At 40.1% G+C, this 27,412-nt stretch overlaps 1 protein-coding gene across 1 annotated transcript in view; it reads right to left on the bottom strand.

The window, feature by feature from the left end:
* The window catches only part of LOC124755559 (otoferlin-like), a 461,140-nt gene that overhangs the window by 225,854 nt on the left and 207,874 nt on the right, over positions 1 to 27,412 (bottom strand). Inside the window, exons 11-12 of the mRNA XM_047249045.1 lie at positions 10,185 to 10,371; positions 9,918 to 10,104 (exon numbers count right to left, since the gene is read on the bottom strand). Of these exons, the coding sequence (XP_047105001.1) occupies positions 9,918 to 10,104; positions 10,185 to 10,371 (374 nt within the window). The remainder of the gene's footprint in view (positions 1 to 9,917; positions 10,105 to 10,184; positions 10,372 to 27,412) is intronic.

Raw genomic sequence — 27,412 nt, 5'->3', positions numbered from 1 at the left:
AATCTGATAATTTGCCTCTAGCCGATGTGCTTCCTACTTTGTATCTTTACATCTCCTCACTTAAAACAGTTAAGCAATTATGAAATATACAGGGTGATTCAAAAAGGAGTTTACGGCTTTGGAATGATACAGAAATTTATTGTGATATAACTTACAGAATCGGTAGATGTGTCATTCTGTAGGAAACAACCTCAAGTTTGATTCACATAGTGCATCGGTACCCCATACCGCCACCAGGAGCGCCAGTGTTGGCTGCTTTCAGTGGTGCGTAACGTTGTGAGCGTACAAGCTAGGGGGGGGGGGGGGGAGGAGATAGAGCAGCAGTTTTCTGACGCAGAGCACGTGGCAGGCAGTTTCTACGGGGTCGTGGCGAGCGGCTAGCGATTACGCATCCTTGGGAAAACGAACGAACGTATGGCCCTGTTTACGCGCTTGGAGGAATTTATATGCCAGAGAAAAATTAATAAAAATAGAACTAAGAACGACAGTGAGGAGCGAGTTGGCACTCATTGACAGAAAAATACGCGAAGCTAAATTATCTAGACGTGCCACAAAAATAAATAATATTTTAAAAGTTATTGTTGCCTTAAAAGTTGTAAATTTATGAAAGTTCAAAAGCTAATATCTCGGCAATGCTTTGGTCGATTAATATGAACACAATTGACTATGGATGCGGCTAGTAGAGCTGCATCGAGTAATCATAGCAGATTTAGCAGAATATGTACCATTTTTGAATGAGAGGGCGGAATATGGGACTTGACTGAGAGAAACTGTGTTTTTGGTAATAAATAAATTTAAAGAGGTGAAACTAGCGGCAGCATTCTAAAGTTTAAAGAGGTAGATGAGTAATTGAGTATGTATTTTTATTTATTTATGTTTACTATAAAAAATCCGGGAAAACCAAAATCACGGCACAAGAACATTATCTGTGAAAAAACGGTTGCAGATACAAAAAATTGGACTTTAAAGTGTTATCACCCGGAAAATTTCCATTTTTTTCAATGTATTACATGTGTTTTTGTGTTTAGTTTTAGAATAGTCGTATTTTTTTTTTTTTTTTGTCAAACATCGTTTGAGTTGGGCAGTCGTTTTGAGGTTGTATAGGGCGGCCATCGTTGGGGGAGTAGTGTTTGAGTGACGCAAAGGGTCGGACGTGCCCATCTGGGGGTACTATTGGGTATAGCCACGATTGGAAACAAGTATGTATGTAGCGACGCTCGAAAACAATCAAGTTGAGCGCAATATAGTGACTTAGGAGAGCAGACAACAGTGTATTTTGTGAACTGTGAAGAGACTGTTGAGTGCTGTGATTGCGACATGTGAATTTTATAGTGAATTGTTGTAGCATCAGTTATTAATGGCCGTGTTTACATAAAAGTCCCTCAGACTGCATTTTAAGTATTTAGTCAATATATTGAAGAGTATTCGTTGAAAATTACGAAATAAACTACTTGTTCAAATTAAAAATCAACGTGAGTGACTCAATATTTTAAATTTCACCATAATACCTGCCTGCATTGTTTGTTTTTAATATATTTTTATTTCAGCTTGAAAACTGAGTTTACGATAAATGTGAGCTGGCATCATATGACGAAAAACGTAGCCAGACATTCAGACCAGCTACATCTCTTCAGGCCGCTCAATTAAACTGAGTGTTGAGTATAACAAATATATATATTTTCGTGCCATAGCACGTGGGGGCCCGAGCTAATTATTGAATATAAAGTAACTTTTTTTATCAAAAATCGGCGAACAGCATCAACAGCAACTATATAAACATTTTCATCATTTTCAGCGAATTTTTGCACTGCATATTCCCCAGTACCGTCGTAATATGGGGTTTCTCATCCGGGATTGTCTTACCTGAACGGGTTGGGTAGGCAGTGCAGGATTGAGTTTGAAAGTGAAGAAGGTTGGGAGAAACACGATGCCAATCGCCGAGCAGTATGCTGAGTCCGACGTCGACCACCAAAGTGGGAGTTGGCTGGCTGTCAAACATCGACCCGCTGGCATCGCTGCCGCTTCCGACACCAGCCGTTTCACACCACACAGCACCTCACCGAATGGCAGCTGACAGCATCAGGCAGCAGTCCTTACACAGCAGTAGTCTCAACAGAGCTAAGAGTTGACAGCAGGCACATTAGTTTCTCAGTTTTCTGTCTCATAGCCAGTTTAGCTATGGAGTCCGAATTTAGTGAGACGGTAATAAAGAAGTCAGCTAGTGATGCTGAGTCTGTGGGGAGTGGGAGTGAGCCTCAGAGCCCACACAGACAGGAAGAAGAAGCAGAAGCTAGTGTAGTGGCTATGGTTAGATCATTAGTGAGCCAAATGGGGTAATTCAGAACTGAATTAAAAACTGATATGAGGGATTTCAAATTGAATTAAAAACTGATATGGGGAATATGGAAAGTTCTTTGGGGGCAAAAATCAGAGAATTAAATGATCAACTGGGGGATTATAAGAAAAATTTGAGGAGGTAGAAGGAAATTTGAATGCTAAGATTGATGCAGTTGCTGTTTAATTCAGGAGTAGATGGTTTAAATGGCTCTGAGCACTATGGGACTTAACAGCTGAGGTCATCAGGGGTAGAATTGATTCAGGCAGTCAGTTGTGGGACACAAGGAATGTTGACAAGGCAAGCTATGATTGATGTGGATCAGAAGATTGTGACTAGTAGTGATAAAATCAAAACTTTATTACTGGGTCAACTGACAGGGACAGCTAGCGACCTAAGAAAGGAAACTAAAAATGTGGCTGCTGTTACTGCAAAGAGTAATGTAGAAACTGACAAAGTTAATAGTAGATTAAGTAATGAAGAATTATTTGGGGCTGATGGAAGTATAGGGTGGCCTATGGCACAAGTAGCCAGTGGTATGACTTTTTCAGGGGAAAGCAAGTACCATGCTGTAGATTTTCTGGCAGCATGCAAGAATTATTTTATTGAGGAGGATTCTGCTCAGACACGGGCAAATCAATGTAGTGAACAATATAAATCATATAGTATATTTGAACAGATGTTTCTGAATAGGTATTGGAGCCCAGCAAAACAATTCAAATTACAGAATAATTTTCTGAATGGGCCAATTTACAGAGAAGGTAGGCAAACTATGAGAGAATTTTGTCAAGAGGAATTAAGTAAGTTGGTACATCTGGATAGGCCTTTGAGAATTCTGGCAGATTTCTACCTTAAGGAGAAGGTTACCTGAAAATGTACAGTGGAATTGATACATCGTCCAACAGATTCTATAGAAAATTTCTTGGATTTTATTGAGAGGATGGACCAGGCATTGTGCTATAAGCCAAACTCAGGGGGTAATGATTCAGGGTATAATCAATGGAATAATGAAGAGAGAAGAAATAATGTGAGTTGGGGTAATAACCACCATAAATCAAGCAGGGAAGGAAATCAAAATGGTAATTGGAGAGGAAACAGAGATAGAATTCATAATGAAACTTGGAGGGATAACAGGGAAATATTTAATGATGATTTAAGGTACCAGAGAGGTGCACAGGAAACAGAAACAGGAGTGATCAAAGGCCAATGCGGGAACAGAGAGATGGAAGAGGAGAAATTAATGCAAGGGCACCACAGGGACAAAATTCTTTAAACTGAAATTTGTTCTAAATAGGGTCCGATTTGGGACAATAAACCATGCAGGAAATAGGACCATGAGATGAGTAAATAATTGTGGGAGAAATAATGGTGGATCTTCTAATAGTTTCTGGTAAAATAATGGGAGATATTTTAATGAAAGCAAAAGCAGTGGAAGAAGGGAAGAGAAAGTACAGAATAAGATTTACAGGCAAACTAACAGGTGGTCTGTTGATCATGATGAAAATAAACAAGTGAGGGAAGAAAGGATTTGTGTAATGGTAATGATGAGATGTTTGGAGACTGGTTTAGTCAGCATGATAAGAGGAGGGCCTTTAGAAGTAAAAATAATAGGAAATGTTGGAATTGGGAGGGAGAAATAGATGTTAGGGTCTGTTATATAAAATGGATGTGGGGGATAATGATGAAAATAGTATTGGCTTCGTAATCATGTTAAGTAATGAGCATATATCAGCTGTGCAACCTGTGGGAGAAAGTGTGTGCTGTGAAATTGCGAGTATGTATGTGACTGAAAGCAGAAATAGCAATGTGTTGAATTCAATGGAACTTCCACCAGTGGTGCAAGATATTAATTGTATGGAGGCCACAGTGCCTGATTCAAAGGTTGTTGTAGATGGAAATATACAGGAAGGTATGTGCTCCAGCAGTGTGAATGTATTAAATAGTGAGCATTCATCAGATCCTGTGTCAAATGTTGTCATGGGTAATGATGCTGATAAGTGGCACAAGGCTGCAGAATGTGTTGTTAATGTATGTGGAGGCACTCGCCCCAGTAGTGATAGGAAATGTACCAGTGAGCAGGCTATAGTTCCTGTAGCCAATCAACAAGCAGTAGTTGTAGGTGAAGTTTTCAGTGTGAAGAATGGAGCTGCAGGTGTTGATATTGTGGTTGAAACACTGAGGGATTCTGTTGATTCAAGTAAATTTATGTCTGCTGCTAATGGTATGAGTGAAGAAGCTGGGCAGACACATTTTTTCAAGGAAGCATGCAAGAATAAGGCAGAAAGTGATTTTGATTGTGATGATTGGATAGCCAGAGCAAAATGGTTACAAAGTGGACACCTGAGGGTTGGGGGATTAGCAAGCATGATTATGCCAGGCAAATCAGGGATTTATGTAGGGAAAGTGAGGTGCTCAAACATGCTTACAAGGAAATAGTTAATGGGGATAAAGATGTTAAATCATTGGATGTAGAATGTTTATTTATCATGGGAAAAGATGGTATAGGTGATGATAATACTGTGAATAGTGATACAGTTAGTGAGGAAGGTGAGGATGTTGACGAAATCCAAAATTTCATAGTGTATAATGATGACCAACAGGTAGCCATGCAGAGGAGCTAAATACTGAATGGATGGGGAAAGATGAGTGGGATTATGATGCTGATGACTGGGTTAATTTTCCAAAGTTGCAGCAACAGTTGATGCCGGAGACCAGGGAGAAAGAAAAATATAGAGCTGCTAGAAAGCTAGAGGCAATGAGTTTAGGAAACTCTGCAATTAAAGAGGCCTTTGATTTAATGTTTTCAGGGGATAAGGATATTGAATCTTTCAGTGAAGAGAAGGTGCGCACCATGACTTAAGATTGCATACATGAGATAGAGGAGGACTTGTTGGCTGAAACATAACTGAAGCATGATTTTATTGAAAGGTTGCAGCTGATAATAATTGTTGTTGTGGCAGCGGTCTTTGAAACTGGTTTGACGATATTGGAAGTTCTGTGTGTCTGGGTTGGCAGAGACCTTCTATGATCATATTAAGAACAGGGAAACAGTGGAATTTCCAGTCACAGGTGGTGAGAATTAAAAATGTTACAAGAACTTTCAGTAAACTAGTGAGAAAGAAGATAGTTTTAGGTGTAAACATTGGAGGTGAAGTATTTAGTCACCCATTTTTGGTGGTCCAATATTTAAGTATGAACTTTTGGGGGATTGATTTCCTGAGTAAATGTGAGGCATATGGAGATTGTAAGGACCAGATGGTGGAACTGAAAATTTTTGAGGAAAGAAAAAGGATTAAATTCAAAGATGCACTCAATGATGAAGATTTGGTGGCTAGTTCACATGTACCACAGTGCTTGATGGGGAATCGTGGTACAGTGCAGAAGCGAATATTGCAAACCAATAGTAGTGTCAAGAAGAAGGAGAAATCGGTGCGCTTGGTTCTACATGCTAGGAGGTTGAACAAAATAATTGTAAGGGAAACTGACCACCATGAGAATATGGATGAATTGATTTAAGGAGTCAGAAACGTCAAATTATTAACAACTATGGATTTGATATTTGGGTTTTGGCAGGTGCTTTTAACAGAGGAAAGCAGAAAGCATGCCACGTTCGTGTTTGAATGCAGGACCTATCAATACAAAGTAGTCCTTTTTGGGCTACCAGTAGTGACCACTACCGTCGTAACGTGCTCGCTGCTTTGGTTTCATGAAACTTTTAATTCCACATATTGATGAAGATGACTGAGATGGGATCGTTTACTACCAGCAAGACGGTGCACCACATCATTTTCTTGGAGCAGTTCAAGGTTTCCTCTAAAATCACTTTTGAAGTTGGTGGATTGGCCATGAAGAGCCAATTGCATGGCCACCTAGCTCCTCAGATTTGACACCAATGAATTTCAGAAAGATTTTATTGATCCCGAAAATGGAAAAAATGCTGATTTTAGCCCTCTTGTAATTCTTGCTAACTACCGAGTCTTTGTAGACCACACATGACACAATGTTTCAAAATCAACCAGAGGAATTCGAAATAGTACTGTCAAGCGCCGTGGACGCTATAGAAGCGAGAACACGAGCAGCAGGAATTCTCCATTTACAAATTGAAATTCAGTACTGTATGTGATGACTTCAGTATCTTCATATACTTATATATAACTGCTGTTTAGCTTGCCAGTGTTGAGACACAGGACAGAGGCATAACTATTCAGCAACAAGGAGAAACAGAGAGGGAGAGCCAGAAGTGTTTGAAGCCTAATCCACGACAAAAGACATAAGGAAGATGAAATTTTAACATCGTGTCAACGGCTACTTGTTTGGGGACGTGGTAGTAACACGGATTCGACCAGGTTTGGAAAGAAAACATACCTTGGGCTTGTTTCGTGAACTATCGAGGCATTCACGTGAAATGGTTTGGGTAAACCACTTAAAACCGATATGAGGATGGCGCACTGGGTTTAAAATCCACTTTTTCTGCTCAAGAATCTAGTCTTAAGCACTGACATCTCACTCAGTATCTACGATGGATTCAAGGAAATCTTCTTCATGAAGTTCTATACGCAAAATTTTTCGTTTAATTCTACTAACGCAGCTGATTCATACTGGGAGATTGAATTAATTCCCGCCGTTGGCAAAGTGTGGGCAGTACTTGTACCAGTGCAGCATAGTGGACAGTGACACGAGACCTATGTAACTGTAGAAACATTAGGCTACGTTAGGCTTTTATATTTTCACATGAGTTTCGAGTGGAGTGAAGTAACATACCTATTCAATGCCTTGAAAATGTCGGGTTTTGAACCTACAAAGTAGCATTTGCGGGAAGTATTACTCTCCTGCTTTCTTCTAAAGAAATCTGCTGTGGAAAATCATCGTTTGTTAATGGTAGCGTGTGGAGAACATGCTCTGCCGGAAACAACATGTAGAGATTCAAAGACAACGATTTTGTAATGAATGACAAAATGTGTTCTGGTCAGTGTGATGTACCGTGAGCTTCTGCAACCGGATGGAACGGTGAGTGCTGCACGCTGTGAAGCATAATTGCTCAATTTGATTGGCACAACTTAAAGACGAACCTTCGCAGTATGCTCAGAGAAGTGAGAAAGTCGTTCTGCTTCATATCAGTTCCAAACCATATGATCTAAACCGACTGAGGGAAGCCTTGAAGGGACTTTGAGGGGATGTCTTACCTTACCAGCCACAATCACCAGACTTCGACCCTTCCGAGAACCATTGCTTCGGTCCATGCAGCATGGCCTTTCTGAACAGCATCTCACATCTTTTAACGATCTCTAAAATTGGCTCCAAAAGTGGATCACCTGAAAAGAACCTGACGTTTTTTTATTGTGGAATCTATTTGTTACCTGAAATGTGGGACAAGTTGGTAGCCACCGAAGGACACTACTTTCAGTAAATTATATCATTCTATTAAAATAGACAGAGTTTACTGTCCAACAAACAGTGGGAATTAATTCAGATGCCCAACATAATTTTCCAAATACAATGGAAAAGTTTTGGTCAGCAAAGAAACGAATGTTCCCTTTAAGTCATGGGTGGAGAGTGTGATACCTCCTGTGTTTGTTTAGTGATTCTCTTGTTTTTAAGTCATCAGTGTTTCGACTGGTTTGATGCTATCTTCCTGTTCTATGCCTGTCTTGTATCTTAGTTAATATACCCAGTAACCATGACAACCCGTTTTAAATCTTCTAATCTATGTTTTCCATCACAATTTTCCCACTACTGATCCTTCTAGCGTCAAATTTACCGTTCCTGGAAGGCGGTGGAGACGTTCTTCCGGCGAGAGTTCGTAAGAAAATTCTTTCCTAATGTACCATTCCTAACATTCTTACTTTAGTACTTGTCTGTGTGTTTGTTGACATCAGTGTATAGCAATACATGTCAGATGCCTCTACTTTATTTAACTCTTATCTTCCTATGACCCACGTTTCACATCCACACAATAATGTGCTACAGATACATAATTTACTCCTCAATTTCATGTCAATATTTGATACTAGTACACCTTTTCCATTGTAGAAACTTTTCTTCGCCATCTTCAGTCTATTTCTAGTAAGTCATCTGCTTCGATCATGTTGTGCAATAATGCTTCATAGATAGATTATTTTCTTTTCAGTTTATACCGTCTTCTCCAATGTTTTCATTTCTACTTCTGTCACATTATCGCCTGAAATTTCAGTTTACCTACTCATTCGTGTTTCTGTAGTGTGATGTAATGCTCTCCGGGTAATTTGTTTGTTCTACAAATCTTTTATACTAGATACAATAATCCTTAATACGCGATAAATACAACTGATTTTAGTAAATACGAAGGCATCTCATCGACTGCTACTTACATGTTTTGTGTCAGAGCAGTCAGTGCTCTTCCACACTTGACCATGTTATCCACCACACTTTGGGACAGTACTTCTTCACTGTATGGGCCTTTGATATACTTTTGGCATCTATCTGCCATTTCTTCTTCAGTTACAAGAGGATATGCGTTTGAAATACTTTAGGCTGACAACTGTTCATTTTACATATCAAAATTTATGTTTAATCTTTTGTACGCAGCATTTCATTTATTGAGTGTAAATGTATGCCATTCCTGTTAATTTCTTTTCCAAGAAACCCATACCACTCGCTTCTTATTCATTCTTTGTATGCTTCATTTTCTTTTTTCACGTCGTACGAATGCATACTGGGTACAGATGTTAGAATATTGCCTGTATTTTTAGCGTTTGAGTTTACTGTACCTAACGCGACTTGTCCAACTTTAATTATTCCCTTCTATGTTACTCTCTGCTCATCTTTAATTAACAACAATCAACGCATTTACTTAGTCACATCGTCAGGTTTGTATTTCGGTTCATTCTTCATAGGATGTACTATATTCCACTTCCTGACGTGCTCTGCTTTCTTTATTGTTTTCAGTTTAAATCTACTGTGAAAAGATTTGGATCCATATCTATATACTGGTGCTCTTTACAACCCAGTATTTTGTTTTTACTTTAATCATAACTTTGTTCAGTCCATGTCACCCATTTTTCCAGGTTATTTCTCACATTAGTCTTGTTTTTTTGGAAGATGATTTTCGCTACAAGTGATGGAAATTTATCACAGAGCTACAGAAGTCATAATCCTCGGTGCCATCCTCCCTCAGTGCATATTCTCCATTAATTAAGCGTTTCTTTCTTTGATCATTCACTGCTATCGAGTCGGCCTATGAATTTTTCATCCGTTTCATATGCGTCATCAGCTCCCCGCCGTCCTGTCTACCTGAACGAATCAGTGTGTGTAAGTGCAACGCATAGGACCTGGTCTGGATTCCTCTTATAATGGAAGGTTTTTCGTTGGAGAGAGGGCTGGATTTAAACTAATTTATTTCGAATAATTCGACTCAAATTCCTTCCATGCCTTTTCATAACTTTTTCTCTTCATTTGTTTTCTTTACCCTAGGTTAACAAATATGTGTTTATATTCTTAAGGAAAATATTCATTTGTATGCTTCTTATTCTGAATATTGAAAACAGCGCAATTGTGCGACGGCAACATTCAGATCGTCGTGTTTGAACTACCTGAGATGCCTCACCCTTCTCTCCATCATTGGAGATGGTCTTCAGGTCAATAAAGTGTGTTCCAATCACAGTGTTGTTTACTGGATCATTATCTCGGAGCTGAATCTTTATCCTCTGGCACAGTGGTGGAAACATTTCTGTGAAGACTATCTGCTCGTTCCACACAGGCGCGTAGCTGTGCTTTTTTACGCTTGTTTTCCCCTAGAAATGTAAGCAGAAAGCTCAGTGTTTATTACAGTACAGTGTTATTAAGGTAGAAGTGTAACTACTGAAATACTCACAGTCAGGCCTGCGAATGACACTTGGACATACGGATCCACCAGGTCCTTGAATTCTCCAGTGAACGCCTTCTTGACATTAGCCACAATAGATGAGTTCATCTTCGGAAGGCCATCCGCCCTGTAGATCCGTACTATGAAGCGTGCTCTTTGTCTTTCAACTGGCACCCCGTCTGGTAACAGAAGATTCCTAAAAGAAAAAAAAAATCTTTTCTCTATTAAACTTTCTTTTCGTACTATAAGAGAAAACTATCCAAAGCCACAAATACGTAAAAACGGAACTGAAACTGAATTACGTTATCGCTTCCGTCAAGTAAATGTTGGGGAAACATAGTTGCATTAAATTTTTGGCAATATGATGACACTAAAATCATTTGTGGATAAAAATTGAAAGCCCTAAAGTAACAGACGTAATACAACGGTGAGTTACGTACAGGAAGGATGTTTAGGTTTATCTTTTCGTCGACAAGGAATTATTAAAGCGTGAGCACAGGCTCGGTTAGAGTAAAATTATTGAAGAAAGTTACAGATTTAGAACACCAATCCTTTCGAATCTACGATCATTATCAAATAATTGTTATTTAGTATTTACTACAATACGAATTACTGCTATTACTCAGGAGAAAGGTAAGGCTACGGCATGATATTTTGCAGCAACACTGGCGTCCATTTCATTTGATTATGAACTTCCAGTTGTGCCGCTAGCGACACTGCGTTGAGCTGGTCGTACACCTTTTGGACAGCCGGAAACGGAAGTCGCGAGGCTTCTCATCAGTTCGTTATGCTCCACTGCAGAACTTTACAGTCTACTGCCCAGTACAACAGTAAGGAGACTCAGTGCTCTATACATAGAGTCAACTCACATGTGCCCCTGCGGTATCCTGATCCTAGTCGTCAATCTTCTCACTGGTTTGATGCTGCCCACCACGAATTCCACTCTTGTGCCAACCTCTTCATCTCAGAGTATCACTTGCAACCCACGTCCTCAATTATTTGCTGGATGTATTCCAATCTCTTGTCTTTCCTTACTGCGTTTACCCTTTACAGTTCCCTCTAGCACCGTGTAGGTTCTTCCCCGATGCCTTAACACATGCTCTATCGGCTGGTTCCTTCTTCTCGTAAGAGTTTTCTTTAACAATTTTGCGAAGAACCTCACTCCCTATCAGTTCACCTGATCTTCGACATTCTCTTGCAGCACCATACGTCACACGCGTCAATTTTCTTCTGTTCCGTTTTTCCCTCTGGCCATTTCATTTTTCACTACCATACAATGCTGTGCTCCAAACATACAGTCTCAGAAATTCCTTTCTCAGATTAATGCCTATGTTTGACACATTAAACTTATCTTGTCAAGGAATACCCTCTTTGCCTAAGCTAATCTTCTTTTTAAGTCCTCCTTGCTTCGTCCATCATGGGTCATTTTGCTAACGAGGTAGCAGAATTCCTCAACGTCATCTACTTTGTGATCCCCATTTCAGATATTAAGTTTATCACTATTATCATTTCTGGTACAGGTAAATTACTTTTGTCTATTTTCCGGCTTACTCTCAATCCATATTGTGCACTCATTAGACCGTTCATTCCATCCAACAGATACTTTAATTCTTCTTCATATTCATTGAGAATGCCAATGTCATCAACGAATCTTATCACTGATATCCTCTGACACAGAATTTTAATCCTACTCTTGAACATTTCTATTATTTCCGTCATTGCTTCTCGATGCATAGATTGATCAATAGGGGCGAAAGACTGGATTCTTGTCTTACACTCTTCTTAATCCGACTACTTCGTTCTTGGTGTTCCAGTCTTATTGTTCCTTCTTGGTTCTTGTATATATTGTGTATCACCCATCTTTCCCTGTAGCTTGCTCCTACTTTTCTCAGAATTTCGAACATCTTTTACCATTTCACACTGCCGAACGCTTCTTCTAGATAGACAAATCCTGTGAGCGTATCTCGTTTTTCTCCAGTCTTGCTTCCATGAGCAAGAGCAAATTGAGAACTGACTTTCTGGTGCCTTTACTTTTCCTAAAGCCACACTGATCGTCACCTGACAGAACCGCAATTCTCTTTTCCATTCTTCTGTATTTTGTTCTTGTCAGCAGCTTCGATGCACGAATTCTTAAGCTGATGGTGCAATAGTTACCGCAACTCTTTGCCCTTGCTATCGTCATAATTGTGTAAATGATATTATTCCGAAAGTTGATGGTACATTGCCATCTCACAGATTCTACAGACCAACCATTAGTCATTAGGTGCCATTTCCTCTACTAATTTTAGAAATTCCTATGAAATGCTGCTTTAGTTGATCTCAAGTCTTCCAGAGTTCTTTTAATGTTGACTATAGTGCTGGATCCCCTATGTCTTCCACATCGACTCCAGTTTCTTCTTCTGTCAAGCCATCAGACTAGTTTTCCCCTTAAATAACCCTTCAATTTACTCTTTCCATCAATCCGCTCTCTACTTCGCGGTAAACAGTGGAATTCCTATTGCACTCTTAATGTTACCATCCTTGCTTTTAATTTTACCGAAAGCGGTTTTGACTTTTCTATGTACTGAGTCATACTTACTTTTCCCATTTGTTCACGTTTCTCCGGCTCCATTTCGCCTTGGTTGCTCAGCACTTCCTATTTATTTCATTCCTCTGTACATTATAGCAAACAAAAAAAATGAGATACAATTTCACCGAACTAAAATATTTGTTTAAATATACACAATAATAAAGTAACTGTGATGTCATTGGTGACAGTTTCCCTTATGTATATATAGCTTGTTTACAATTTCCATACATTAATTCCCGCAACTAAAATTGTTGACAATCGACTGTGAACCTTTAAAACTGCAGCTAGTTGTCGCAAAATCGGTATTTTGTTAAAATAATTGGTGATAATCGTGCGATAGCATATTGGAACCTAATACTAACATGTGATTATTTTAAATGACAGCTAAAAAGGTAAACTTACTTGTCAACTCTGATCAAGTGTCATAACCTTGATCATAGACTATATGTAACATAGACCGCGCATGTCCCTGTTTTTGTCGTGTTAAGGCTTGAAACCAATATCCAAGACTCGGGGCAGAAATCCGAGATAATGTTATTACGCGCTGTATGAAGTGGAGCTGACGGCTACAGTTTTTCTCATTTATAGATAAAATCAAGCATTGATTTTGACAATTCAGCGAACTGTTGTACTACTGTTACACATGAAGTAGTGCAGTTAACCTAGTTTCTCCGAAATTCCTGATAACAAAGCAATGGTTATTGCATGTGGTCGAATTGAAACGTATTGACAGCTCTTTTTAACAAGCGACTGAATCACTGTTCTGTAGTGAATATTTGTTCTTTTTCCTACTGTGAATTCTTGTAGCTCACCGCTTAATAACAATTGCGCCTGCAGCGTTAGTTTTCTAACGATTCCACAAGAATATGCGTGAAATGTTTTAGTATGCTTCTGTAAGAAAGGAAATTCATTTATGTGCATAATATCAGGCACTTACAGAAAATAGGCGCATATATTTTCTGACTTTCGCTTAATCCAGTACGAATTTCAAGATGGGAAGCGAAATATATTGATTGTACATGTGTAGTGTGCCAGACATTAACAACATATCGTCTCAAAATCTTTGTCATTTATCAAGTTTTACATCCAAGGATCATTATACATCCTAACTTTCAACTCATGGAAATGCCTCTGCAAGGATTTTGAAACAGTTTCCTTTCACAATTGAGAGTTTCATCCGTTTGTGAAGTGTTAGGGTCAAAAGAAGAATTCTCTGGACAGATATGAAGGTTATTAATTATGCTGCTGATACAAAGTACAAGATCTGATCTGTAACAAAAATAACTATAGATGGAGAACCCTCAGAGATATGGAATGAGTAAAGATCTACAATAACAGCAAGAAAATTGTAGACAATCTGTATTAACATTAATGTACCTATCTCTACATTGCACAGTTATGTTCATACCTACAGCAGCTAATTAATTAAAGTAAAAAGAAAGTTGCTAGTTTGAAAAAAACTGGTGCATCCACAGTACACCAAATACTTGCTGTTTGCCTCCCATTGGTAGCTTAATACTAACTTGATTACACTTGAATTTTTCAAGCAAAATAGTTACTTATATCTGAAAAAAACTGAGTTTTGCTTGCAGTGCATTACTATTTAGTATATAGCTTTACAACACACATTCGTACCTACCAAGTAACCAACAGAAATTTTTAATTATTGACTCTATTGACTCTAGATCGTCAAATAATGAAAAGGGCAGCTAATTTAAGTACAATTTTCTTTTGATTAAGTAGAAATTCTCAGTTTCTTGCTTTATGTTAGATGGGAGCTTGCTGAAAACCATACCTCTCTCTCTCTCTTTCTATCACGCACACACACACACACTAATACAAGTTCTTAATATATTTCAGAAAAACAGCACTTTTGTATAACTTATATCCTTGTACTACTGTATCATTTAAAGTAGATCTTTTAGACTCAGCTTTATTTAATCCAGTTTTTGTTGCAATGGGAACTCTGTAAGATGGGGAAAAAGAAAAGAAAAATTAAGACGATAACGCAGTTTTATGGCGTAGAAATTTGTAAACTGATACTCTGAATTACACACTGAACCAAATATAAGGCATTAATTTCTGACTTAGGCAACAAGAAAAATAAAGAAGTTCACAGAATGTGAGTAAATTTCATCAATTTACTTCACACAGACTCAAAAACTACATTTCAGCTGCAGGTGGACTGATTTCTGCAGTTGTAGGGGCCACCACTTGTGTATGTAACTGTTTTCAAAACAATCACAAAATCACTGACTATTAAGCAAAACCATTTTGTGTAGACACCTCTGATTAGAGAATGGTGACGCTTCTTGTTGTGTAGTCTTCATCACGTAGCCTTATTTTACAGTACTCAAGCATTACAGCTATTTTTCTGCTGATGTATGTGATTATCAAGAGGAGGGCTGTTTGAAACATGTTTATTTAGCTGAAGGAAAACGTTATCCCTTATGTCCTGCAAAGCTGAGGTCACTAATTTCTTGAAAAGGGTTTTTCACATTAAAAACAGAAATTTGTCTAATACTTTCTGGCCCTTTTTGCACGGATAAACATGATCATTCGATATAATAGATAAGCCACCACTATTTTTTCAGTTCAAGGTACTGGTAATAGAAATTTTAGAAAGCGGTGAAATTTGCTACATGAGGCATTCCAATTTTTTTTGTTCAGTTTCGCAGCTACGAAGTGTAAGAAGCTGGATGATGTATGTAATCATAGTCGTTATTTATAAAATGGCAGAGTAATCAGCACTAGTAGTACCAACCTGAAAGTGTACCAGAAATGTCTTGGAAGCAGTTTCAGACTGCTGGATTGATATTTTGCTCTTCCACGATTTATTGCAGCATTAAGATAAACACTTCCAGCAGGTCTTTTGTGGGTTTAGATGCAAGTGAGAAAGATCTCTGTGGTGCAGATCTACTTCTGACAGCGTCATACACAACTAAAGATGAATATAGACTGTTAATGATACCTATAAAATCTGTTCTTCTTGAGTGAACCAGTTAAGTTCCCTCAGGACATTCTTTTAATATAAACTGGTAATCTTTCACTTGCTTTACATAACGGCATCCGTAAGTGCAAACTTCATAAAATATAAACGCTTATTTTACGTAAAAATCGGACCTTATACTTGTAAACGGATTTCAGTTCTTATAAAAGCATAACTAAACATTCCACACGTTTTGTTGAAAAACCACCAGGAAAGTAATGTTGTCTGCCAAACTGATATTTTGTGCTCCGTTCCTGGGAAAACGGTGTACTAAAGGCTGTCTGTGCAACAAAAACAAGTATTCACTGAAGAACTGTAATTCTATAGCTTGTAAGCAGAACTCTTTGTACGTTTCACCTGACCGCCAGTAAAAACTAAAATCATCGCATTAATATTAGGAATTTGGGAGAAATCAGGTTATCTGCACTACTAGAAGCGCAACAGCAACAAGGCAAATTGTTTTCTTATCAGAATCAATGCTTGATTTCAGCTATAAATGAGACAAACTGTGACTGTCAACTCCACTCAACACAGTGCGTAATAACAGAAACTCGGCGTCCTGCCCCGAGTCATATGACTTAGTGTTGGTTTCAGTGTAATGACGCCACGCGCAGTCCATGTTTTCTATGGTCTATGACATTGATCAAATAACGAAAAAACGTCAGTAGTTCGTGTCTTGCTCATATGTTTTTGCTCATTTCTATAATTTGTGATTGCCATCCAAAGAAAAACGCATATGGAATTTTAATAATACTGAGACTCGTAAACACTACGAGAAAATTATTGTAGTCACTCACAGTCTTATTCTGTCTGCCTGAAAAAACTTGGGTGGTATACAGAGAAACAGAAAACTGTGTAACACTAAACGAATATTTTGATGCAGTGTAGTCGCAAACGAATAATGACTTTGTTTATTTCACATTTTTCAATAACGACACAAAACTAAATTTTGTGTCTAAGTAACATTCAGAGTTTTCATTAGCTGCGATATTCATCTCCGTCATGGTCTAAATCGGGTTCAACCCACTTGGTTACGGAAAAAAACATGCGGAGAAAAACAGACTTATCGACGATCGATTTATATTGAAATCAGCCAACAATACAGGCCCACTACTTTTTTTATATTTTAAACTGCATGTTCTCTGCTAAAAGTATCAGCCCAGTGGATCTGCAGATATGATTTGCCTTTTTCTTTTTTTGCTAAATAGCCAGTAATAGCAAAATCTTCCGGAAACATTCGCACGAAAGAGATTGCGGCTGCCTGATCAGCCTGAGCGCCACAACTTCTGCTTGAGAGTTTCTTCTCGATGCAGTAGATGACGCCCAGTCGAGCAGCGTTCAAGTTTGGTTTATAATGATGCAACAAATGGCCGCTATTGAATTACATCTGGCTAATGAGTTTTCGGTCTTCTGGACTCTTAAGGCAGAAAAAACAAAAATGCATACGACAGCTACTGAAGAGGACCTCCCAAATCAATCCTACCGCTCTTAAGTTATGATACTCAGGTTGCAGCAGATGACTATGAATATCATTCATAATCACATGTTAGTTCCAAACTGTGGTTACAGATATCCGAATAAAACTCATTGGCCTATTCATTTGATCATCCTGGCAGGTGCCTGCTCTGCGTTTTTGTAACAGAAGTTCGAGACGCCCAGAAGACAGCTCAGCTGTCGAAACCGTTTACTTCCTGCCGCTACCTTAAGCCGTGGCAACATCCCAGAACATGTTTGGCAACTCTGCGATCGTCAGCTTACTTCCTGGAGTGCCTAAAAAATATTCTGCAATGTTCACTTTATATTTTCTTGTCAATTTGTTTAAATATTCTGTCTGACTTAAGGGGTGACATCACGAGAGTAAATTTATGGTTCTGAGTCCAGCAAGTTCATTCTAAGCAACAACTACAACTGATCAAGTCTTTTACATTCTGAATTATCTGTCTTAGCCGTCACTAACGTTATGTGGGAGCACTGTACAGCAGTTGTTCGTTGGCCACTGTTAATTTTGAGGTACCTCAGAGTGAAGGTTGTAGTAGTAGCGGTTCTGTTCTCGCTGAAGACGAGAATTATACCTCTTTTGTGATAGAGCTGCAACCAGCCAGATCAACAATGAGTAAGGAAATCTTAAGAAAATTTCTTCTTCATAAGTCTCCAGGCTACCATGATTCAGTGCTATGTACAGTGTGTTAACTGTAAGACGGCAGAGTTGCGAAGGGAGTGCGGGGAGAGGAGGAAGCAAGCATTGGCTGGCGAGGGGAGGGGAGCGATTGAGGAGAGGACAAGGCACGCCTACCAGTTGCAGTGCTGGCACTACAAATTACGTGTCATGCTTACACGAAAGCAGACGAAAGGCTTGGAAGTAAAACTCGCTTTAAATGTTGTTCGTAAACGAAACTGAAATCGTCATGTACATTAAAATCTTTATATATAAAAATGAATGTATGTATGTTTGTCTACTATGCGCTCCCCCATGTAGTGACACCAACGACACTCTCTTCACGTAAGTCACCTTTCCTCTGCCAACATTTATTAAACGTTATTATCGATCCACGATTCATCGAGATAAAATATTTCTCTGCCTGCTTCCCTGAAGTTCTTCATGTCAACGATGAAACGAGATCTGGACGTTCTAACAACACATTCCTCTTGTTTTCCACCTTACGCCATATGAATCCCATAGACAAAAGTACTTTTCTCAACGAGTCAATACTCTACTTCCAGCCTATTTTGTCGTGCAAAACTGGAAACAGTGTTCGCAGGCTCGGCACAATCTTCCGCACTGAATAAAATTCCGCTATCGTGTCGCGAATGACACGCTGGTTGAAATCATCGATCATTACTTCGATTTCTCCACTTCTTTTCCTAAGTCAAAAGAGAGAGAAAGATTTATAAGAAAATGCCTTCTGCACTGCATGTATTTTTTTGAATTTGGAAATGTACTGTAATATGAATGTGTTTCGAAATAATACAGTAACCAGTGGTGTTTTCATACAAAGCAATACAGCAGCAAGGAAAAAAGAAATATAAGGTAATTCGGACGAAATAGGGGGCTCCTTCAAAGTGATCGCGAACAAAATATCTGAAATGGAAACTCACCTTTTCTTGCCAGGCGTTTGTGGTGATACGCCAAGATGATTCTTGGAAAACTGTTTGAATCTTCCAATGCTACGCATGCTTTGTTCTGTGTATGTAGCATCTCTCACTGAAGATTTGTAAATGGGGTGAAGCAATTTTTTCTGCTCCCTTTCCCTTTCGCAGCATTCAATCACACGCAATATAATTTTGGGAGCATCGCTACGTAATACTGGTTTCCTTCTAACCGCAGGCCTACCGGTAGGGGTTCTTGGCGACTCCCGAGATGGGCCAGCAACTGCCTCTTCACTCATTTTGATAATGTTTAGCACAACTGCACAATAAAGAGACGCAGAACAGTACAGCGCAAAACAATAACGAAGCAGACGACAATGGCTACCTTGTACAACACAGTCAGCTACGTAATGTTGGTAGCAGTCGAAACTGCGTGCCTACCGAAGCCTCCCAACGTTTATCGACTTCTACCGATTCAGGACTAGCGAGAGGTCTGCCATCTAAAAGTTTACACACTGTATATCTAAAAGTGAAAAATTGTTAACTGTTAATGCCTACACTATTCAACTTCTGCAAAGATAACTTTTAGATTTTTGTGAATGCGCAATTTTGTTGATTAAATTGCTACCATGATTAATTGGACTTCGTTATAGTCTACTAAAACCGCTACAGTTCCAGATTTTCGTGGTAGTCCTGCAGTGTTAATTCAGTATGACTGGGACTGCATGTAGACACAGAAAGTTTTGGGGTCAACAGTGCATAATTTCTTTCTGATTCATGAAGATGTGAGTACATATATGTTAGGGATATTTTGTTTTATTGAGGGAAGCTTTCGCCGAAAAGTTATCATGATGAATTGTAAATCATTAATAATATTATTACGGTGTACGGTATACTGAAAAAGTTTTCTGTTTAGTTTATTGAGAATAACAGATAAACGTAAATGAGAAGTATTACTACATATTAACACATACCAAAAAAAGTTTTTCATCACCCCGGTTCCCAAAACTCCCGAAGATAGACGTTGACAGTGGATATTTTATCACAGACACAGTCCCTTTGACTGTTCAGAGATGTCACTAAACCCGCCCAAAGATGTAAACAACCATGCATGAGCAGCACCTATTAGGCGGACGGGGTCCGACAGCCGATCAGTTCGTCATTCCACCAGGAAAGAGGTACACGGCTCGTGTTGTCTGTAGCTCAACCATGCCTAGACGGTCAATAGCGCGGTTCGATCCTGTCCGCATTGTTACTTTTGTGCCAGGAAGGGCACTCAACAAGAGAAGTGTCCAGGCGTCTCGGAGAGAACCAAAGCGATGTTGTTCGGACATGAAGGAGATACAGAGAGACAGGAACTGTCGATGACATGCCTCGCTCAGGCCGCCCATGGGCTACTACTGCAGTGGTTGACCGCTACCTACGGATTATGGCTCGGAGGAACCTTGACAGCAGCGCCACCATGTAGAATAATGCTTTTCGTGCAGCCACAGGACGTCGTGTTACGACTCATAATGTGTGCAATAGACTGCATGATGCGCAACTTCACTCCCGACGCCCATGGCGAAGTCCATCTTTGCAACAACGACACCATGCAGCACGGAGCAGATGGGCCCGACAACATGCCGAACAGATCGCTCAGGATTGGCATCACGTTCTCTTCACCGATGAGTGTTGCATATGCCTTCATTACGTTGAATCGCCGTTGGGGAATGGGACAATCTGGACCTATAGTGCCCTTATGAACTTGTGGATAGTATGCCACGACGAATACAGGCATGCATCGATACAAGAGGGCATCCTACTCGTTATTAAAGGTACCGGTGTGTGCAGAAATCTGGCGCACCATCTGTGAAGGTCTCGCTATATGGTCGTACATCATGCAATGTGTGGTTTTCATGAGCAATAAAAAGGGCGGAAATGATGTTTATGTTGATCTCTATTCCAATTTTCTGTACAGGTTCCTGAATTCCCGGGAGGAAGGTGATGCAAAACATTTTTTGATCTGTGTATGTACAAGTCTGACAATGCTTGGATAGTTTTTCGGTTTTGCGCCTTTAGCAACCTGTAACTTTTCAGTTGAAGCTATCGTCAAGGCGAAATTTAACCTCATTTGTGTTATGCTTGTTCGATAAGGAGCACAAAAGGTAAATATTTGAGGGTGTAAGATCAGAAGAATAAGAGTGGTGCGACATAGCTTACTTAGAGAGCTCCTGGATAGCTCCTCTGTAAAATCATAAGTTGCGCCACCGATGCATTTTCGTTATACTGAACCGCAAAGGATCTCAGTTATTGACAATAATGGCTAACTGCGATGGAAATACCTCTGGAAGGACTTCACAGTAAGCAACAAATTTTTGTGCAAGATGCATAACATTATTGTCGTAGGCTCACACAGGTCACAGCATGAGGTGTCTTTTGTAAGGTCTCAGCCAACAATTTCTTTCAATGCACTTAACATACGGCATCATATCTCGTCATCATAAGATATTCGATAGGTAAACCCGATGAAGCAGCTGACAACGTTCCTGCAAGAACACATTTATAGCACATTGTTGGTTCCAATTAGAGAACGCAGTTCTCTTACACTTTGTTAAGGAGTACAGTGGCAGAAATCAGTGTCTGGCTATCCTGATTTAGATTTCCCTAAGCTGCATAAGGCAAGTACTACGGGATGATAGTGCAAATATTTATTTTTTTCCTCTTCTTTTGAACCTTTCCTACCGAATATGACGAATAATTCATAAGAATATGATCGTACTTGAAGCGAACAAAAGTTACGAGCCATGTCCACCGCACAACATTCCTTTCCTCTTCGTCTAACAATAATCAAAGTGAACGTAATGCTGAAAAAGTTAGAGACTCTTTATTTGACGCTCCGTTTCCTAACGCTTAAGCGACACTGTCCATAACTTTCAAGTATGCAGGATACAAGAAAGATACTAGAACCTAAAATAGAGAAGAACAGATGATAAATACACTTATAGCAACCTGCGTGACAACAAGCCAATCAAAAACGCCACGAACTTATTCACCAACCTATTTATTTCAGGTAAAATTTGTCGGTAATGGTCGATCACAAAACTGTTGCGTCATATCCTGCAACAGCAATGGTCAAACCATTGATGTTGCACTCTGATTGTAGCAGGTATTCAGCTCGGAAAATTAAACACAATAAAAAATGATTTCACGTTTTTCAATGCAAGAGCAGCAAACTGCGCTGTACGTCATGTCACTGGCGCAAGGTGCGAATCGTGGCGATCGTCTGGGTGAGCGCCGGCTGGCTGTCGTCCGCCGCGTCGAGAAGAAACTGTCAAGCAGCCACGAGGTCTTTGGAGGAAATGTGTCTGGAAAGTGTGGTTAGTATTGGCGGTTTAGGAAGCACAGTAAATTATACGTTGAAGCGCCAATGAAACTGGTATAGGCATGCGTATTCAAATACAGGGATATGTAAACAGGTAGAATATGGCGCTGAGATCGGCAACGCCTATATAAGACAAGTGTCTGGAGCAGTTGTTGGATCGGTTACTACTGCTACAATCGCACGCTATTAAGATATAAGTGGCTTTGAACGTGCTGTTATAGTAGGCGCGCGAGTAATGGGACACAGCATCTCCGAAGTAGCGATGAAGTGGCGATTCTCCCGTACGACCATTTCACGAGTGTAGCGTGAATATTAGGAAACCGATAAAACATCAAATCTCCGACACCGTTGAGGCCGGAAAAAGATTCTGCAAGAACGGGACCAACGACGATACAAGAGAATCGTTCAACGTGACAGAAGTGCAACCCTTCCGCAAACTGCTGCAGATTTCAATGCTAGACCATCAAAAAGTGCCAGAGTGCCAACCATTCAACGGAACATAATCGATATGGGCATTCGGAGCTGAAGGCCCACTCGTGTACCCTTGATGACCGTACGACATGGAGCTTTACCCCTTGCTAGGGGCCGTCAGCACCAACACTGCACTACTGATGACAGGAAACATGTTACCTGGTAGGACGAGTCTCGTTTGAAATTGTATCGAGCGGGTGGACGTGTACGGGAAAGGAGACAACCTCATGAATCCAAGGACCTGCCTGTCAACAGGGGACTGTTCAAGCTGGTGGAGGCTCTGTAATGGTGTGAGGCGTGTGCAGTTGGAGTGATATGACACCCCTGATACGTCTAGATACGACTCCGATAGGTAACACGTACGTAAGTATCCTGTCCTATCAGCCGCATCCATTCATGTCCATTGTGCATTCCGATGGACTTGGCAAGTCGAGCAGGACAATGCAGCACCCCACACGTCCAGAGTTGCTACAGAGTGACTCCAGGAACACTCTTCTGAGTTTAAACACTTCTGGCGGCCATCGAACTCCCCACAAATGAATATTATTGAGTATATCTGGGATGTCTTGCAACGTGTTGTTCAGAAAAGATCTCCACACCCTCGTACTCTTACGTGTTTGTGGACAGCCCTGCAGGATTCATGGTATCAATTCCCTCCAGCACTACTTCAGACATTAGTCGAGTCCTTACCACGTCGTCTTGGGGCACTTCTGTGTGCTCGCACGGTATTAGGCAGGTGTATCAGTTTCTTTGGTTCTTCAGCGTATTTTCAGTTCCATCACACTGACACTTTAAGCAGATGAAATGCCGTTTAGAAAGTAAAGGAAGCAGTGGGGTTTAACTCTCGTCTAATTTCAATATAAGTAGATGGACGATTTCGGTTTCTTTTTTTCCTTACTTTTCTTTCTTTCTTTTTTCTCAGGTGGCCTGGTGGATTGGTTTGGTTTTTGCATATTCCTCCAAAAGAATGTCTTTACGTTTCTCATTTGAGTTATTGATTCTCACATCTCATTATTTTAACATCCTGTGTCTCGCCAACAAGTAGGATGAAGCCGATTTATACCGTGACAGAATTGGAGAGTTGGATGTCGCAGGTAATGACAACTCTGATGTTGTTTACCGTATTTACTCGAATCTAAGCCGCACCTGAAAAATGAGACTCGAAATCAAGGAAAAAAAAAATTTCCGAATCTAAGCCGCACCTGAAATTTGAGACTCGAAATTCAAGGGGAGAGAAAAGTTTAAGGCCGCACCTCCAAATCGAAAACAAAGTTGGTCCATTGTAATACGAGACACAATTTAGGTCGAATGAATGACGATACAGCTATAGTAGTTTGGTTCGAGTCGTAAGCTTAGCAGTTACGCTTTACCAAGTAGCCATTGACATGCGTCAGACGCTCCGTCCATATTTATACGGGTTGTTGTTGTTGTGGTCTTCAGTCCTGAGACTGGTTTGATGCAGCTCTCCATGCTACTCTATCCTGTGCAAGCTTTTTCAGCTCCCAGTACCTACTGCAACCCACATCCTTCTGAATCTGCTTAGTGTATTCATCTCTTGGTCTCCCTCTACGATTTTTACCCTCCACGCTGCACTCCAATACTAAATTGGTGATCCCTTGATGCCTCAGAACATGTCCTACCAACCGATCCCTTCTTCTGGTCAAGTTGTGCCACAAACTTCTCTTCTCACCAATCCTATTCAATACTTCCTCATTAATTATGTGATCTACCCATCTAATCTTCAGCATTCTTCTGTAGCACCACATTTCGAAAGCTTCTATTCTCTTCTTGTCCAAACTATTTATCGTCCATGTTTCACTTCCATACATGGCTACACTCCATACGAATACTTTCAGAAATGACTTCCTGACACTTAAATCAATACTGGATGTTAACAAATTTGTCTTCTTCAGAAACGCTTTCCTTGCCATTGCCAGCCTACATTTTATATCCTCTCTACTTCGACCATCATCAGTTATTTTGCTCCCCAAATAGCAAAACTCCTTTACTACTTTAAGTGCCTCATTTCCTAATCTAATTCCCTCAGCATCACCTAACTTAATTAGACTACATTCCATTATCCTTGTTTTGCTTTTGTTGATGTTCATCTTATATCCTCCTTTCAAGACACTGTCCATTCCATTCAACTGCTCTTCCAAGTCCTTTGCTGTATCTGACAGAATTACAATGTCATCGGCGAACCTCAAAGTTTTTATTTCTTCTCCATGAATTTTAATACCTACTCCTAATTTTTCTTTTGTTTCCTTTACTGCTTGCTCAATATACAGATTGAACAACATCGGGGAGAGGCTACAACCCTGTCTTACTCCCTTCCCAACCACTGCTTCCCTTTCATGTCCCTCGACTCTTATAACTGCCATCTGGTTTCTGTACAAATTGTAAATAGCCTTTCGCTCCCTGTATTTTACCCCTGCCACCTTTAGAATTTGAAAGAGAGTATTCCAGTCAACATTGTCAAAAGCTTTCTCTAAGTCTACAAATGCTAGAAACGTAGGTTTGCCTTTCCGTAATCTTTCTTCTAAGATAAGTCTTAAGGTCAGTATTGCCTCACGTGTTCCAGTGTTTCTACGGAATCCAAACTGATCTTCCCCGAGGTTGGCTTCTACTAGTTTTTCCATTCGTCTGTAAAGAATTCGTGTTAGTATTTTGCAGCTGTGACTTATTAAGCTGATAGTTCGGTAATTTTCACATCTGTCAACACCTGCTTTCTTTGGGATTGGAATTATTATATTCTTCTTGAAGTCTGAGGGTATTTCGCCTGTTTCATACATCTTGCTCACCAGATGGTAGAGTTTTGTCAGGACTGGCTCCCCCACGGCCGTCAGTAGTTCCAATGGAATATTGTCTACTCCGGGGGCCTTGTTTCGACTCAGGTCTTTCAGTGCTCTGTCAAACTCTTCAAGCAGTATCGTATCTCCCATATCATCTTCATCTACATCCTCTTCCATTTCCATAATATTGTCCTCAAGTACATCGCCCTTGTATAGACCCTCTATATACTCCTTCCACCTATCTGCTTTCCCTTCTTTGCTTAGAACTGGGTTTCCATCTGAGCTCTTGATATTCATACAAGTCGTTCTCTTATCTCCAAAGGTCTCTTTAATTTTCCTGTAGGCGGTATCTATCTTACCCCTAGTGAGATAGGCCTCTACATCCTTACATTTGTCCTCTAGCCATCCCTGCTTAGCCATTTTACACTTCCTGTCGATCTCATTTTTGAGACGTTTGTATTCCTTTTTGCCTGTTTCACTTACTGCATTTTTATATTTTCTCCTTTCATCAATTAAATTCAGTATTTCTTCTGTTACCCAAGGATTTCTACTAGCCCTCGTCTTTTTACCTACTTGATCCTCTGCTGCCTTCACTACTTCATCCCCCAAAGCTATCCATTCTTCTTCTACTGTATTTATTTCCCCCATTCCTGTCAATTGCTCCCTTATGCTCTCCCTGAATCTCTGTACAACCTCCTTAAATTCCCACCTTTATGCAGTTTCTTCAGTTTTAATCTACAGGTCATAACCAATAGATTGTGGTCAGAGTCCACATCTGCCCCTGGAAATGTCTTACAATTTAAAACCTGGTTCCTAAATCTCTGTCTTACCATTATATAATCTGTCTGATACCTTTTAGTATCTCCAGGGTTCTTCCATGTATACAACCTTCTTTCATGATTCTTAAACCAAGTGTTAGTTATGATTATGTTGTGCTCTGTGCAAAATTCTACCAGGCGGCTTCCTCTTTCATTTCTGTCCCCCAATCCATATTCACCTACTATGTTTCCTTCTCTCCCTTTTCCTACACTCGAATTCCAGTCACCCATGACTATTAAATTTTCGTCTCCCTTCACAATCTGAATAATTTCTTTTATTTCATCATACATTTCTTCAATTTCTTCGTCATCTGCAGAGCTAGTTGGCATATTACTGTAGTAGGTGTGGGCTTCGTATCTCTCTTGGCCACAATAATGCGTTCACTATGCTGTTTGTAGTAGCTTACCCGCATTCCTATTTTCCTATTCATTATTAAACCTACTCCTGCATTACCCCTATTTGATTTTGTGTTTATAACCCTGTAGTCACCTGACCAGAAGTCTTGTTCCTCCTGCCACCGAACTTCACTAATTCCCACTATAACTTCAACCTACCCATTTCCCTTTTTAAATTTTCTAACCTACCTGCCCGATTAAGGGATCTGACATTCCACGCTCCGATCCGTAGAACGCCTGTTTTCTTTCTCCTGATAACGACATCCTCTTGAGTAGTCCCCGCCCGGAGATCCGAATGGGGGACTATTTTACCTGCGGAGTATTTTACCCAAGAGGACCCCATCATCATGTAATCATACAGTAAAGCTGCATGCCCTCGGGAAAAATTACGGCTGTAGTTTCCCCTTGCTTTCAGCCGTTCGCAGTACCAGCACAGCAAGGCCGTTTTGGTTATTGTTACAAGGCCAGATCAGTCAATCATCCAGACCGTTGCCCTTGCAACTACTGAAAAGGCTGCTGCCCCTCTTCAGGAACCACACGTTTGTCTGGCCTCTCAACAGATACCCCTCCGTTGTGGTTGCACGTACGGTACGGCTATCTGTATCGCTGAGGCACGCAAGCCTCCCCACCAACGGCAAGGTCCATGGTTCATTGGGGGGGATTTATACGGGTACCCTTCCTTTTTCACGTGCTTCGTCTGGTTTGAATTGAGTGCTTATTTTTCTTTGATCTGATAAGTGCCGTTCTCTTT

This window comes from Schistocerca piceifrons, chromosome 1 (assembly GCF_021461385.2).
Source record: "Schistocerca piceifrons isolate TAMUIC-IGC-003096 chromosome 1, iqSchPice1.1, whole genome shotgun sequence".
Classification (NCBI taxonomy): Eukaryota; Metazoa; Arthropoda; class Insecta; order Orthoptera; family Acrididae; genus Schistocerca; species Schistocerca piceifrons.
Note: the sequence above shows the minus strand (reverse complement) of the source record. Positions and strands in the feature narration are given on the sequence as shown.